At 47.7% G+C, this 15,646-nt stretch overlaps 1 protein-coding gene across 2 annotated transcripts; it reads left to right on the top strand.

Annotated features, from left to right (window-relative positions):
- The first annotated feature begins 1,231 nt into the window (after positions 1–1,231).
- On the top strand, positions 1,232–13,842 carry CUNH2orf82 (chromosome unknown C2orf82 homolog). 2 transcript variants are annotated; one of them, XM_019503762.1, is made up of 3 exons: positions 1,232–1,507; positions 11,207–11,386; positions 13,702–13,842. In XM_019503762.1, exons 1-3 carry the CDS (start codon positions 1,435–1,437, stop codon positions 13,809–13,811), a joined length of 363 nt encoding a protein of 120 aa, XP_019359307.1. In that variant the 5' UTR covers positions 1,232–1,434; the 3' UTR covers positions 13,812–13,842. The 2 variants fall into 2 exon arrangements, with proteins under 2 accessions (XP_019359307.1, XP_019359306.1); XM_019503761.1 differs by having other exon boundaries at positions 1,234–1,507; positions 11,204–11,386.
- Positions 13,843–15,646: the final 1,804 nt, after the last annotated feature.

Genomic DNA, 15,646 nt, shown 5'->3' with positions numbered 1-15,646 from the left:
TCAATTTCAGCTGGGGCAGAGGGGTGTAGGGATCAGTGATTGCTAAATGAAAAAGGCAGAAATCTGGAAAGGTTCCTGGGAATTTAAAGTGATGGAGATGATGGGAATAGATTCAGTGTACTGTCTCTGGAATTTAAATATTCTGGCATCCTTCACACACCCTTTTCAGGATGGTGCTGAGACATAGTAAATGATTTCAGGCAGCCTCGCTGTTTCCTTGCCTATTGTTTAGAAAACTGGCACAAGCCTCAAGAATGGTCAGGATCACCTGGGTTAATGTGTGTGGTAGAAACTAGGAGCTGGAGCTGTCATTCTGGGATAGGGTGTAGCTTGTACGTGGCTAACCTGGGTTCTAGTTTAGGGTTTAGGCAAGGCAAGGTTTGGTGTGCCTTTTAAGTTACCAGTTGAGTGACAATGACTTAAGATCTCAGATACCTCTCCTGATTTCCAGTAGGGAGTTCTGAAGCAAATTGTTTCTTAATTTCCCACTTCCCTGTGGTGACAGCTTTGAGTCTTCTGTGTCTCACAAAGAGATCCTGGAACAAAAGTTTGCAGATGAAATTTAAAATAATGCCATTTTGCTGAGAACGGAGTATAAGGATACTCAAAGATTCAAACTGTATGGATACCTTTTCTGGAGAGAAGTCAGTTGTTTCTCTGCAGCTTAACGGTAATCTTCATGCCAGTTAAAAATGTATTTTATGGATCCACTGCAGGGAAGTCTGATGAAATTGTTGCCTCTACCAGTTCGCTGGAATACTCTCCTTTTTTGTAGGATTCATTCTCAGGAACTCACAATTGCAGTGCTTGCATGGGTCTCAGTCAAAAATCTGTATTTTTTCTGCTAACGACTGTCTTTCTCAAGCACATCTGAGAGAAAAGAGACTGATAGAGGAACACATGGAAAAGAAGTCATTCAGTCTAAATCAGGGTAGGAGGGGGAGGATTTGTGGGGCTGTAATGTTAAGTCTCCCCAGCAACATCAGATTTTAGTAGAATTTGACCCTGATAAGACCACGCACTGCTCCTCAATCTCTTGAGTATTAGGTCCAGCAAACTAAGATGGCAAGGACTTGCTTTAATTCTGCTTCAAAGCATTTTGAACCTTAAAAGATTGTGTGTGTGTGTGTACGTGTATGTACCAGTCTGGCAAGGATAACTGATTTCCAACAGTCCAGCTGTGCATGGAGGGGAGGGGGGATTTTTTAGGCATGGTTTTTAGAGGGTGGAGCTGCGGTCTTCAGGAGAGAGGTCTGCTCAACCAGTCAGTGTGTCAGTCTCTGCAGGAGTTTGCAGAGACTGTCTGCATCCTGATGTGAAGGGATTTGTGGCCTGACTGGGCAAAGTTGTTTTTATGCTCGTGAAGTTTCCAAGCATTTCAATACTTTGAAAAGTTGAAGAATTCCTTCCAGCGCCTTGTTCCTGGAAGAAGCGATGCCCCACCACAGAGTTCTTCACCTGGTCCTGCTGGCACTCGCTGGAGTCCTGGTCCCTGCTGTGCTAACAGGTAAGCGCATGTGTTTGTATTTACAGTCTGAACGAGCAGGGGACTAACCTCCTTTTCTCTCCTTCCCCACCTTTCATTCTTCCCCCAAAGATTTGGTAGGTGCCCCTTATAATTCAGCAAGTCGTCTTGGAATCAGAGTAGTTAGTGTCAAAGCAAGATTTCATCTACTGTGAGAGACCAGGGATCTTGTGAGGAAGGAAGAAGGGTACGTTGTGGGGAACCCATTGTATCTTCAAAAATACTGCTACAGTGCAGCTTACAAATAGGAATTGCAGCAAGCATGGATGGCAGCGTGCTCTGCAGCCAAAGAGAAAAGTTTCCTGCTCTGAATCTGAAGTTAAAATTAAGTTTAAATGCCTGTCACTGTTACTGTTTTCACCTAGCTTGGACAAACAAAACAGACCAGTCAGTTTCTGGGTATTTTCATTGTATGGCTCAAGTACACAAGCAGTTGATGGCAGTATTTGGAGTTATGAAGAGAGGAATTTAAGAATAGTGAGGAGAAATGGCTGGATTCTATAAAATTCTTCTTAAGAAATGCAGGCCCCTTTAAAGCTGCATGTAAGAGCTGAGGCTGGGAATGCATTTTATTCTGAGGTTCAGTAGATGGTTGGTCAGGCCCAAAAATAAAGCAAAGAGGGTGTGCGAAGTGCCTGGCAAGTTGTCTCCCTACTCTGTAAAGCCCCATCTGTAATGAGATTCTTGGAAAGGATTTCCCACAATGTGCCATCTAGTAGGGTCTCAGCAGAATTCGATGGTCAGTGCAGACTGAGGATGACATGGTCCTTTGCAACATACTCCGCCAGTTTGGTCCAGCACAGTTCATTTGCATCTTGCACAAGGAGCAAGGTCTTGACAATGTCTGGCAGATTGCTGTACAGTAGATGGACCATCTTGTTTCCAGGAGTGTTCACACCAGAAGTTTAATCTGTTAGATCAGGATGCCACAGTGTCCGTAGAGGCAAGTGCCCAGGTAACTCACTCATTTTGTATTTGTTCCATGTAGAGATGCTAGCTGCTAGGGGGCATTTTAAATAACAAAAACATGCAGTATCTGAAGTAAGACTGTCTGAATCTGCAGATGCAACATGCTCATCATTTAGCACTGCATTCTAGTTTTGTAATCAACTCACATCTCCTAAACAGTAGTTTCTGTTAAAGAATAGCTATGCATGGAATCTACCCCACCTTGCAAATGCCTACTGGTTATTTTTTAGTGAAACCTTAAAACTGTTGCCCTCTGTGAGCTAAAAGTTAACATGGACACAGGATATGCCATACCCCATACCCACCCTGTCACAACTATAGAGCTAGCCCAACTGCAACAGATTTTCCAGCTATATTACACCTGACTGTAACTGCCTCGTTTATTCCTTCCTAATTAAACTTTGCCTTTTCCCAAATACCTCCTGCTTCCTGACACCAAGAGTGCTTGAAGAAGCATGTATGTTGCTTTTTAGCAGAAAGTCCTTGGCTTTTGGCAAATGCATCTTTTCTTGCTGGTTTGATCTCCTGGGTTTGTTCTTCTCTGGTATCTAGTAGGGCCTCGGGGAACCAGCTTTTGCAGGAGCGTACTGCCTCAGTGTATAGGAAGGGTTATTTCTTTTTCATTTAAGGTTTGAGAACGTGGTGCAGCTTTTTTCTGTATTTCAGCCTATCAGAAAAGGAAATTTCTTGCCAAGACAGGGAGGGGGGACAGCCAGCCTTCTGGCCTCCATATGTGTGCACACGGCTCCTGCCTTTCTGTAAACAAGTTTATTTAACATTTGGCATAACCGCAGCACTCCGGGCTGCTGCACACTTGGGCTTCCAGAGTTTATAGCATCACAGACTGCCCTTTGTGCTTCCCATGAAGGGCTCTTTTCATTCTTCCACTGGCCACATGCCCATCGTGGCTACCTGGGGCTGGGCAGCCCACTTCTGGCCTCAGGGTTCACCCAACCCCTGCCCTTTGGTGTCAATGTCTCTCACTCATCCTCCATAGCAAAGCCCTCCGAAGTGGGCAAGATGAGGCCAGTCTCAGACCAGAAGAGCATGTGGTGTTTTGAATCATGCAGGCCAAGTTTCCTAAGCAAGTCTTGGCCTCCACTTACTCCCCTGCAAGATTTTCTTGCTTTATTCCAGTGATACTATAAACTTCTGTTAATTTAGGGATCAAATTAGGGATTAGGTGAATTTAGGGATTGTCAAGGCGGAATGAAGACTGGCTGGACTCTGGTTGCCATGTGTGCATTGGAAGACTCTGACGTTTCCAATGCACACATGGCACTTGTTGCCTATATTTGGTGTCAGTGAACTGACAGTCTTGATCAGGAGTCTTGCTCATCAGGTTCAGCTTCCTGATGTCACCAGTGCTTCATGCTTTTAAAGAAGAAATTTGGTTCCTGGCTCGCAAGTCCAAGTTTTGTTAACATCACTGTGTCTAGGAAGGGCAGGGAACCAATTGAGCCCCTGATTCTAGCACTTTTGTCCAGCTCTGACTGAAAGCACGTTCAGACGTAAGAACCCTCGATGTGCCAAAGTCCCAACTCGAACTTCTCTTTTGCCTTACACAATTTACCCTCTCTGCCTCCATTTGCCCATCTGAAAAATAGGATTAACCCCTGATGGATAGGGTGGCAGGGGGGAAGAAACGGTTGTCAAGATTCAGTTTTGCTCCATTAGCAGCTGCAGAAACTTTGTTTCAGTCTATCTGTCCTGTTTTTTTCCAACCTGGAAGATGCTGTAAAATGTTGTGTGGGCCTCCTGTAGCATGTGCTTACACAGATAGGTAACACCATAATGAACTACTTCAGACTGAGCAAAGTTAGAGGCATGTTATCTCCTGATAGCATTGCTCTAGATGCATATCAACACAACAGCTATGTACCAGAACACCACTTTTATTACCCAGGAACAAACTGCCAAAGCAAAGACACACCTGAGCAAAGGAGGAGACTTTGACCTGCTGTGGCAAATGATGTACTTCTGTTCCTTTATATTAAATTTAAGTTAGGGTTATAAATAGATATTAATTTTAAAGACTATTTAAAAAGTTAAAAAGCAAACAGTAGAATGTGAGGAAATGCAGAAAAAGTTTTTGATTAAAGTTTTGGTTTTTATTAAGGTAAGAGTTTCAACCAGTTCAGGGTGGCTTTAGGCAGACTTACATAAACTGTTCTCAGATGCAGTTGGCAATAATATTCTTGTAAACTCCTGTCCACAGTTTAATCTCTTTTTTCTAGGCACATCATCTGCTGAATCTACAAGGAACAGATATCCTTCTTTAAAAATAAAAAATGCTATTTTCTATAGATAGCAAGAGTCTGTAGTAAGGAATTAAAGTCCCTGAATTAAGGAAGGACCATGAAGCCTCCTTTTTCATGACATGAGCCCAACTCTGAATAATAAGGGTTAGGAAGCAGATTATTCCATAACTACTATGTGCTGGGCTGTCTTGTATCTTTCTCAGAAGCACCTTGTTACTGGTGACTTGAGCCAGCATACCGGCTTAAAATGGGAGCTGGTCAGAACATACAGAGTGTCTTATGTTTTGATGTCCCGTGGTCCGTGTATCTACGTACTTGTATGATCTTCCTCTCAAACATTGATGTAGCTATCCTGGTAGTTGTCCTCTGCTAAAGTGGGGAATCTTGTTTTAATACCACCCTTCAGACAGGACACGTGAATCGAGAGGTGAAATCAAACCTGTGCAAAAAAAAGTGGATCTCTACTGATGGTCTGGTCAAGCAACAGTGGTGGTGTTAATTTGGCCAGCAGCTCAATAATGCTGATCATGAGATCTTTTACCACTGGTCTGTAGAGCCCTCATAACTTCTGCTTCCTACTTGTTTGGAAAGACTCCATATTTGGTCATCCTTCTTGAAGATTGGGGACCTATAGACTCCATCCTTACACCCCTTATTCACTGTGTATAAAGCATGGGTTGTCCAGTCACATACACACTCTGCTGATACTCATCCTGTCTTTCTCACTGAACCTTGACCCTGCTTTTCATAGTGCCTGGCAGAGATAAGGAGGACCTCAATGGAAATGGCTAATGAGATGGAAGTGTTGGGAGTGTCAGGGTTCATACAAGCAGTAGCAATGAGAGATCTGACTATCCAGGGTGCTCCAGGCTGGGAGAAATACCTTACTGAAAACTAAGTGATTGCCGAGAAGTGCATCTTTGTGTAGCCTTGCTTAAGTGTTTCACCTCTGGAAAATAAAGGTCATGTGGCTGGAGTCCCTGTGTTGGGTCTCTGTGTGGTCTGCCACCCTTAGTTATTCACATTTCCTTCCTTTCTTTTGCAGCCTACATCATAATTGGTGTGTATTGTACATAGGGAGAACACACACTAGAGGTTACCTTGCTGAATTCATGCTGACCTGTATTAATAATAAACAGTAAGGAAGCGAAACCATCTCTGTCACTTGGCCATTCTTAATGAGGTAATCTAGTTCAGTATTTTCATGTTATATCAATGCCATGTTAAACCCTTTTAATTAACCCTCTCCCCTTCTTCCTGCCCAGTAAACTTTTCCTATCGCCAAACTGCATTTTATTCTATTCACTTGGCTGGTACATAGCAAAACAGCAGTTATGTCCAGTTGGCACTCTGCCCCTCAAGGAGTGGGTTAGCATTGTCAGATGGCTTTATGCGAAACCATATGTATAGTGCTAAGTTCTCCTTAATGATCATACAGTCTTAACCCAGTGAAACACCCTGGGGCTTTGGACACCAGGTCACCATAGTTGGTTTCAGCATGGTTACATAGGTGTGACTGAGACAGTTCACTGTGTTAGTCTAAAGTCAGGTAGAAGGTAGGACAGGGTGGCACTTAATGGGTTATCTGTTATGGGTGTAACAGAAGCTGAAAGGGTGACATTCACCCCTGAGTAGAGGACCATACCCTACAAAAGGCCTTTGCATTCAGGTGGTTTTTACCCAGAGAAAAAACTGTTCAACATCAAGTTGTGGTTTCTGTAGTCATCAGCAGCAAGACTGAATGCTTGGGTGGTCAGTGCTGATTTGCCAGAGCCCAGAGAGAATATAAAGTAAGTTTTGGGCTTGTCTTATGTAATATTTGGGTGCCAAAAGTATACACTGTCCTTTCTATGCTAAACTTTGTTGTTAGTAAATGTACATCCCATATTGGGTTTACATAATTATTTTTATTTAGAAAAGAAATGTGCCTAGCTTACACACTACCATAGCACTTACAGGGCCCAAATGATGATCAGTCTCCTGTGACTATCTACTGTGATGAAATAACTTCAGTCTCAAGGTCTGGTAAGGCATTCTCCCACTGAATGATGTAACAGCTGAAGCCACAGTTGCATGTGTGAAGCCATGTCTGCTGCACAGATAAAAAAGCATGTGGTTTATAGGTGTACTCACTTGTATGCAGCACACTATCTTGTTCAGATCCCAAAGTACTTTGCAAAAGAAGTCAGAATCCTTATCCCAATTTTACCAATGGAAAAACTTGAAGGATGAGGAGAGAAAGTGGTTTGACCTGCCCAAGGTCATCCAGCCAGTCAGCAGCAAAGATGTGGAGATAGAACCAAGACCCCTGACTCAGTCTGGCACCTGCGACACTGTCCTATATAATCCTAAAAATAGGGCTGAAAGGGTTACAAGCATGTATATACAGGATTTTTTTTTAGTTGTCTGCTAACTTCCCCTTTGGGGCTTTTTGGATGTTATATTGGAACCATTTTCATAGATTTCATAGACATTAGGGCTGGAAGGGACCTCAGAAGATCAAGTCCAGGCCCCTGCCCCATGGGCAGGAAGTCAGCAGGGGTCATATGATCCCAGCAAAATAAACATCCAAATGTCTCTTGAAGGTGTTCAAAGTAGGTGCTTGAACCACCTCTGGCGGCAGTCTGTTCCAGACCTTGGGGCTTCGGACTGTTGGAGCATCTATTCAGTTGACCCCAGACTTAAACTCGGTGTTTTTTCTTGTTTTTACCAAAGAAATGAGTGAGAGATGCTGTTTAAATGTTGCTAGTGAAGGATCTGCTTGTCTTGTCTAAAGCCAGGAACTCCAGAGCTAATGCCTACACTGTTACTGGCCACTGAAGTAGGATGGGCATGGACAATAGCTACTTCTCATCTTTGAAAGCAACAGATCTGGGCAGGGTCTTGTGAAGACAAATTGTTCAGCCTCATTTCAAAAGGGCAGGAACGGGGATGTCTTTGAGTCTATGTGAGTTTGGAAGGGGGAAAAGCAAGGGCAAGTCATCGAAAGCACGTTACTAGTATAAAAACAACTGCATGCTGCCCAAGCTGCAGGGCTTCTGCTCCAGAGGGATGAACTCCATTGGCATCTTAGCTTCTTCTCTTGTGCTGATCACAGCAGAGGCCTGCACAAGACTGGTAGTGTGACTGCAGCATGGTTGTATGTGTCAGCGCCTGCATGTTTGTGTCTTGGTTCTTGTTCTGGGCTGACAACCAGCCTCCAAAACAGGCTGAAAAGAGGTTGTGTTTTCCTTATTAACTGAAGTTCTGTTAGAGTGAAACCACACAAACTCAGCAGAAAATTCAGAGTTAATGCACGTTGTCCAACCCCCAGAGGGGAGCTGTCATAGTTTTAATTGCACAAAAAAATTACCAAACTAAGGTACAAAAGCAGCAGGATGTAAATTAGAGCCAAAGCAGCTATGCAAAGTAAAAACATTTGAAGTGAACGAGTTCCCCCTTGGATTAACTGTCCTGGAACTGAGCTTTGCACCTCCCGCACCAGCTGTTACCCTTCATGGCAGCCACTGTAGATCGCTACAAGGATTCAGGAGTTAGACACCTCTAACTGCTCTTAGAGAGACGCGCAGTGCTGCATCCTGTTCTGTCACTACAAGGGGTCTTTCTGTGGCCGTGTTAATGGCATGCATCAGAGCCAGACTGCTCTACACAGTCACTCTTGGAACAATCCTTTTTACTGACACCATATCTAGTGCACAGAGTCCCCAGGAACAGCGTGTGTTCCCTGCCAGGAGAGCCTCGTCTTTCCTAACCCAATTGTGCATGAGGACAGTGTGCTGCTGTATTTGCTTTGAAGTTGGGAAGGTCCTTGCCATTAAACAATGCTCTCTCCAGGTGAGCTGTGTTTTTTCCCAGCCACTAATGCCTCCAGTGTTAGGGCTGGCACTAGTTTTGCTGGCATGGCAAACAAAGATGTAATAAGTGGTAATGGGCTGTTCCCCGACTGTCAAAGCAGTTTAGAAATGGGGCTTAAATTGTGCCGTTGGCACTAATTATAAATAACCCCTGATCAGTTTGGTTCCTTGGCCCTAATGAAGTTTTACCCCTAAGTCTCTCATTGTTCTTGATCTGTCCTGTGGTGGCTAAAACCCCTGGCTGGCTAAAAGGGATGTCTGTCCCACTAATCAGCATATACCAGGCACCAGTAGGTGGCTCTGAAAAACGTGCTGCATTGTCAATTAGTTGTTTAGGACCCAAAGCACGGTGCTGTGGGCATGTCCTCAAGGCTACGTGGAGTCCTGGCACCCTCAGGTCATGGTATTTTCTGTCAGCCTTTCTAAAGACCCTCCCAGGCTTTGCTGCACTGATGGCACCCACTCTGTCTCCAGTTACAAACTGCTCTGCAGCTCCAAATATAGGGCTGTCATTGGGAAGGGGGTGGAGGACCTGGGTGCCCAGCTTGCTGAAGGTTAATACATTAATTAACGTGGTACTTATTTGCAGCGTCCCTTTCCCTTACTTTTCTGGTGCATGGACCATGAGTTGTATGACATAGGAGTGCCTGGTCCCCACTGAAATGCCTTCTGTTGTCAACAAGCCCAGCCCTCGCTTGGAGCACATGAGATTCTGGCATTTTGCCCTCTGCCCAAAGCCCTCCTGAGCCGAGCAGCATGTTCTACCAGTTGCCCTGGACATGGCTATGGTTTTCTCAGCACAGGAAGCGGGGCTGTTGGTGTTAGCACCCATGTTGCCCTCTTCTCCAGCCCAGATAACTGTATCACCAGCTTAGATGTCCCTGGCCTTGGCCACCCTGTTTGATTTTTCCATCCCGGTGTGACATTCCCGGTGGTTTCTGCAGGGGCCTGTGGAATGTCTGCTGTTCTCACTGGGGCCTCTGGGTTGTCCAGCCTGAACAAAATGAGCATTGATGCTGATGGCCAGACCCAGCCACATGCAAACAGGAAAGACTTTTAGGCTCAACCAATCCCTCTGGGAAAAGAAATAACTGGGCACAAGCTTGCAACATCAGAGAGAACGCAGTTTCCTTTTAATCTTTTTGGAGCGACCTGGTGGGAAGGTCTAAAGACTCCTGTCTGCTGCTCTTCCGGGGGGATACGTCCTGCCTGAACTGCTGCTGCTAGGGCTTTTTTGACCCCTTCAGGCTGAGAGCTGCTGTTAACACTGGCATCTCCATTGCATCTGGGAGGGGACAGAAGCCTGAAAGCTTAACAGCCCTGAACAAACACAATGGTTCTTTTCCATGTTGCAGTGCACTGTAAGTACCTCCAAACACTGCTTATTGGTCACACAGGCACAAACCCATTAACACAACCTCTGACATGCAAAACAGGGCTTGTTCCTCTGCAGGCAGAACCAAGCAGCCAGGAAAAGTCGCTTGCAGATGTGCTCAGTGCAAATGCAACAAGCCATAAAGGTTCAGCCTAGGGGAGAAGTAACATCGCATGGATCCACCAGGCACCCCTGCCCAAGAGCACCAGTGCAGCCTTAGACTGTGCCCAAAGTAGCACACGTGTATGGTGTACGCTCAGCACTTTTTCTAGCAAACACGTTGCCACAGTGGGGTGTGTTGAAACATTGATGCGTGGGAGCATTGTCTTCCAGAGACCTTTGTGTAATGGTGGTCTCTTCAATCGCTGTGCCGCGGGCTGTGCTTACCGTTGGACTCTACCAATTTCCACCTTCCACCCTGTTATATCCCAGTTGCCAGTTCCCTTCCCCCGTTTACCTTTACAGAAGCCACCTTTCTAATCAGTCTCAACTGTTTCCTGTGCTGTTTGCTGGATCACAAGAGAACTCAGCTGGCTGCTTTTAGTAAGGGAATGGGTTACACTGGGATGTTGCTACTGCAGTTGGCATTATAGCCATGTGTCCACAGACAGCCCAACTGCCTGCTGCTCCTCTAGCCTCTCACGCCTAAACTATTTTTTCCCACGCTGGTTACAAAAGCTGATTCCAGTTCTAGCACCTACAGTGAAATCCCTGGAAGCTTTGCCACTTGGGCCTGGATAGCAGCTCTATGCTTTGGGCCAGGCACACCCTGCTTCCTTCCAGCAGTGTGGTTGTCAGCTGATTTTCCTCTGCTCCACCAAGCAGCTTTTTCTGCAGGGATATGCAGACAGTGCCCTCATTACTGGGGCTGCTCTTGCACCTCTTGCATGTGCCATTTAAACTATTGCAAAGGGGATTTTTCAGCTCATAGATCCCTGGGTCACTTGGCCTCTACTGCCAAATTTGCCCTGCATTGCAGCTCCCCCAGGGTCACTCATCCGCAGACAACTGTCACCACCTCAACCACATGTTTTTCAGAGGGAGGAAATGTTGGCTTCAGAAGCACTGGGCAAAGGCCCCTCTACAGGGTGTCCTGGTAACAGCTGTTTTCTCTGCACCTGGCTGGGCAGGCAGGGATCCACATGAACTCCTTCCAGTGCTGGGAGGGAAAGAAGGGATCATCCAAGGGCAGTGACAGAGATCTGTGCTTGCATTGCAGCAGAGCACCCACAGGGGCCAGTCCCCACACTGTGGAACGAGCCACCGGAGCTACCTTCGGGAGCAGGCCCCTTTGACACTACCACCGCAGCCCACGTCTCCGACTCCACAGGCTTCCCCCCTTACACCTCGGAGTATGAACCCAAGGACACAACCCACCTCCACCGGCTGGATGATGGGAATGGTAGGTATAGATCTTGCTGTACTGAAGTCTGGGCAGCCTCCCTTGAGTTGCTGCAAAGGCTCTGCCCTTTCCACATAGACACCTGCATTCAAGTCTTTTCATTGACAGCAAATGTTTACCTGGGTTTGGGAATAAATCTTGAATGGGGCTGACTTGGTCCTGAGCCAAGTCTAGTGCTTTGAACCAGCTGGCTGGGGCTGTGGTCTCTCACAGGGCCAGATATTGGCCATAGAAGGCATCCAGCTGTTGTTCTGCACAAAACAAAGGGCTTCTCAGCCCCCAAAAATGCAGCCCAATGGGGTGAGCAGCCCCGGGAGGCTTCCTGACTCCAGCAGGAGAACAGGTGGGTATAGGCAATGTTCTGTTTGCTCCAGGTTCGGTGCTTTGATTCCTGCAGGTCTCGCTGTCAGTTCCCCAGCCTTTGAACCTAGTTGGAAAAGCCAAATCATCTTGGCTACTTAAGGCTTTCCCGATGCCCCGAGTCTGTGCTGTGGTTTGTCAAACCATCTCTGGTTTCTTGCCTAACAGGAGCCTTGTTCTTGGCAGTGGAGAAAGCAAGGAGTCAGTTCTCCTTACTGATTATACTTTTCTCTCAACCCTGGCCAACACCTCAGGCACTCCTTTACCTTGAGTTGTTTTCCGGGAGCCTGGTGCCCTGCCTGATAAGGGCACCTGTGTGTCTTTGCTTTCTTCATTCACCCAGCACTCACCTCCTCTTTGCCTTTCCCCACAGTCCTGCTGCATCCATGCAAGAGCCTTATCTGCAGCTCCTGCCTGCTGAAAATCTTCCTAGGTTCGCTCTGTGTGTGGATCAAGTTGTCTTCCCACTCCATTGCTCTCCTCCCTCCCTACTGTCTTTTCTCCCATCTCTGAATCCCTCCTAATTATATCTGAGTAGCACAAAGCTAGTTGGTATGAATGCCTCTCCAGAATAAAGCTGTCTGGTGAGGCCAGGTGGAGGCTGTCTCCATGCTAATCACAGCTCTTTGTTAAAGACTTAAAGGCAGCAGCAGTGCACTGAAGCAAACCTTTCCCCATGGGCTTCTGAAGTCTGTAGCTAGTGAACTTGGGACAGACGGACAGGAGGAGGCTGAAAGGCAGCAAGTTCCCTGGTGAGTCGTAGGGAGAGTAGATGGGCTGGTAGGGGGCTGTGCTCAAGCCTTCCAGCAGTTAGAGGCTGGCCAGCTGACCAGTCACCTCCTTCATGGCAACTGTCTCTTGACTTGCAACACAATACCACCCTTGAGGAGGGTGGCTGGCCAGGGTCATGGTGTCACTCCTTCTAAAGGTTCTTGGGGAAACCTCAGAGCCCCAGTTCAAACCACTCCCCTGGATGCCTCTGTCAGGTCAATGGACCTTTCTCTGCTGCAGTCACTTGATCATAGCTCACTGATCAGCTGAGAAGTGATGTTGCTGCAGAGAGGGGGTTGGGGTGAGGCCATGATATGCTGTTTCGGGGGCAGGGAGAAGTCAGGTCCATGTGGAACTGTGTTGGAGAAATGGTGGGGCTGAATCCGAGCTGCAATAGATGAAAGCTGCAACTGGTCCAGAAAGGCTCCGAGGTCACATAACTGCCCCCAGGCAAACATGGGACACGACTTATACAGCCCCTTTGCTGCGCAGGCAGCTGCACATCCCCAGCCTCTAGCCAGTGTGCAGAGAGGAGCTACAATGCACCGATCCTTGTGTTTTCCTGCCCCTCCTCTGCCTTCCCCCTCCATTTCACCCCCTGCTCAAGGCCTTATCACTGGTCCAGAACCTCTGTGTTAGTGGTGGGCTGGGTTTCATGGCAAGACCTGCTGCTCCTTACCTCTTCCTCTCCTTCTCATCCCCTCACCCCCCAAAGAAGGGGCTGCTTTAGGGCCCTGGGATAGCAACACGACAGCTGTAGCATTGGCTCCTTGGGGCTGTTGCTGTGGGCTACCATAAGTAAATGGCCATCAGTATTTGTCTCTCTCTGCCCGGTTTCCCCTTGGAGCTGGCTGGGCTTGGGGAGTTGAATATTTCATTTCTTGCCTTTTCCATTTGACACGGGCCTCTCTGATCATGATCACCCACCCCCTTGTGTGTGCAGTGACCTGGGCCAGGACTGGTGCTCTGCAGGCACCATCAGGCTGCCTCCCTGGACTTGAGTGTTGGTGACTGCATGCGCAGGGCAGTGGCAGCTCTGCACTTGGTTCTGGGGAACAAGCACCTGTGTCCCTCACACAGCCTTGCTCAGAGGCAAATGGGTGTGTTCAGCTCTGAGCACCTGCCAGCTCAGGTGTAGGTCATCCGCAGCCTGTTCTGTGCTTTCTCTTTCTCTGTCCCTGCAGGGGCTCTGGGTCCTGGAGCTATCGGTGCCATTGTCATTGCCGCTTTCCTGGGCACGTCTGTGATCGTGGCCTTGATTGTCATCACTCTGCGGAAATTCTCGGCCTCCTGAACTCAATAAAAGTCTTTTCATAAGAACTGTCCAGGCTCTTGTGTGTGTCTGTGTGTGTGTTCACTGTGAAAAGCCACAACTCTGCTGTACTCCAAGGGGAAAAGTCAGGATCTCTTCTCTGCTCTACACACCACATGTTCTTACCCTCAGCCAACTGGCACGTCCACACTTCCTGGGATGATGCTACAGCAGCATCTGTTGAGTGCTGTTCAGGTCTGCAAGAACCACATTATTGTGGCCCTTTGCTGGGATCTGCAGTCTGCTCCTCCTTTGTGCTTACCTGCAGCATCCCTCGTTTCGTAGAAATAACTGACAACAAAAAAGCCTTTGCGACACAAGCCGATTGTCTCCTCTGGGTTTTGGCTTGGAATAATCGAGGGAACAGGAAGGATCCAGGCAAGGGCATGGACTTTTTGCCCTTTTGGTTCTCCTTGTGCATGTGCTTCTTACTAGCATCCAGCTGTGCTCACTCTCCTGTCCATCAACACCTTGGGTCACTGTGGGGCCACAATGTTGGCTTCCCCCAGTTGGATTAGAGGAGCCTGGTGCTCTCTGGAGGTCCCCTTCAGTTGCACCTACAGGATTGATACCATATTTACTCCAATCTAAAACAAGGTTTTTTCCCTTGTTCAACATGGTGGGGGGGGACCCTTCTTAGATTTGAGTACAGGCCAGGCAAGCAGTTGCTGTGGCTTCAGACGAGGCCAGGGTGGCTCATGTGGCAGGTAGGGGATGCGTAGAGCAGGGGAAGCATGAGGGAAAGGGCATGGGAGAGTGGAAGTTCAGAGCAAGGGGAGCATGGGGAAGGAGGGAGCGCAGGGAAGGGGTACATGGAGTGGTGGGGGAAGCTGCTGCAGCTCTACCCCTGACCTCAACTGGTGCTGGAGGCTGGAGCCTGAGCCATTGCTACTGCCTGGACTGGCCTGGCTGAGTTCTCCATACCCCTCTCCCCCCATCAGAGATGGTGGCTGCAAAGGTAAGGCAAGAAAACGGGCAGGTACCAGTGGGGAACAAGTCTGGCGGGGAGGGGGAGACATTGAGAGAGGAGAGGTGGCAAGGGGACAAGGGGCATGGAGCAGGCTGCCTACCCCCCAGCTGCTGCTTTCCTTGTGGCAATGGTTGAGGGGATGAATTTGACCCTCCAATAGTTATTGGAAAATTAAATTTATAATCTTTTTATGTCTAGAATCTAATAATTGGGGGGTTGCTTTTAAATTCAAGGGCTTGGGATTTGGGTAAACAGGGTAGAGTCCCACCTTGTTCTGCCCACTGAAGTGACCGTCTCTGCTGTCTTAGGATGTCTTTCCACTTGCAGTTTTGTCCTTTGACTCCCCAGAGATTGCTGAGCGCTCACAGAAGGAGGCTTCTGTCTGCAGCAACTCTGGTCTGTATGAGGTAAGTACTTCAAAGGTGGTGGCAGCAACTGCCTTGGGAATATTGTACTGTCCCCATCAGTGCTACATGTTCCAAGAGTGAAGGACTAGCACAGCAACCGATAGCACTCAGGTGGGGTGAAGGTCCTGTGAAACCGCAACAGGCATTGCCTAGAGACGCCTGTTGTTCCTGCTATCAGACCTCTGGGGCTTCCTTGCCCTCCCTCATTATATATAACCTAGCTCTTCCCATAACCTCCGATGCAAACTGTGGCTATTGAAACACTGCCCTGCTGCCCCTGAGGGATCCAGGGAAGCCAAAGCAGGAGTTCCAGGCCCTGACAGCCTGTGGGCTACAGTGAGAGCCCAGCTCCTTCAAAGCATGATGAAGCCTTAGTAAGACGGTTTGAGTGGGCAGCATCTGGCCAGAGGTAGCAGCAAGTGCTGTGGCAGACCCTTAGG

Source organism: Gavialis gangeticus, unplaced genomic scaffold (genome assembly GCF_001723915.1).
Source record: "Gavialis gangeticus isolate Ggan-Ray unplaced genomic scaffold, GavGan_comp1, whole genome shotgun sequence".
Lineage (NCBI taxonomy): Eukaryota > Metazoa > Chordata > Crocodylia > Gavialidae > Gavialis > Gavialis gangeticus.
This window is presented reverse-complemented; position numbering and strand designations above follow the sequence as displayed.

What these genes read in the sequence shown, in the direction of transcription:
- CUNH2orf82 (XM_019503761.1), top strand. Translation starts at nt 1,435, where the DNA reads ATGCCCCACCACAGAGTTCTTCACCTGGTCCTGCTGGCACTCGCTGGA. An exon ending in GGTCCCTGCTGTGCTAACAG is followed by an intron (nt 1,508 to 11,203) that starts GTAAGCGCATGT and finishes CTTGCATTGCAG; the next exon opens with CAGAGCACCCACAGGGGCCA. An exon ending in CCGGCTGGATGATGGGAATG is followed by an intron (nt 11,387 to 13,701) that starts GTAGGTATAGAT and finishes CTGTCCCTGCAG; the next exon opens with GGGCTCTGGGTCCTGGAGCT.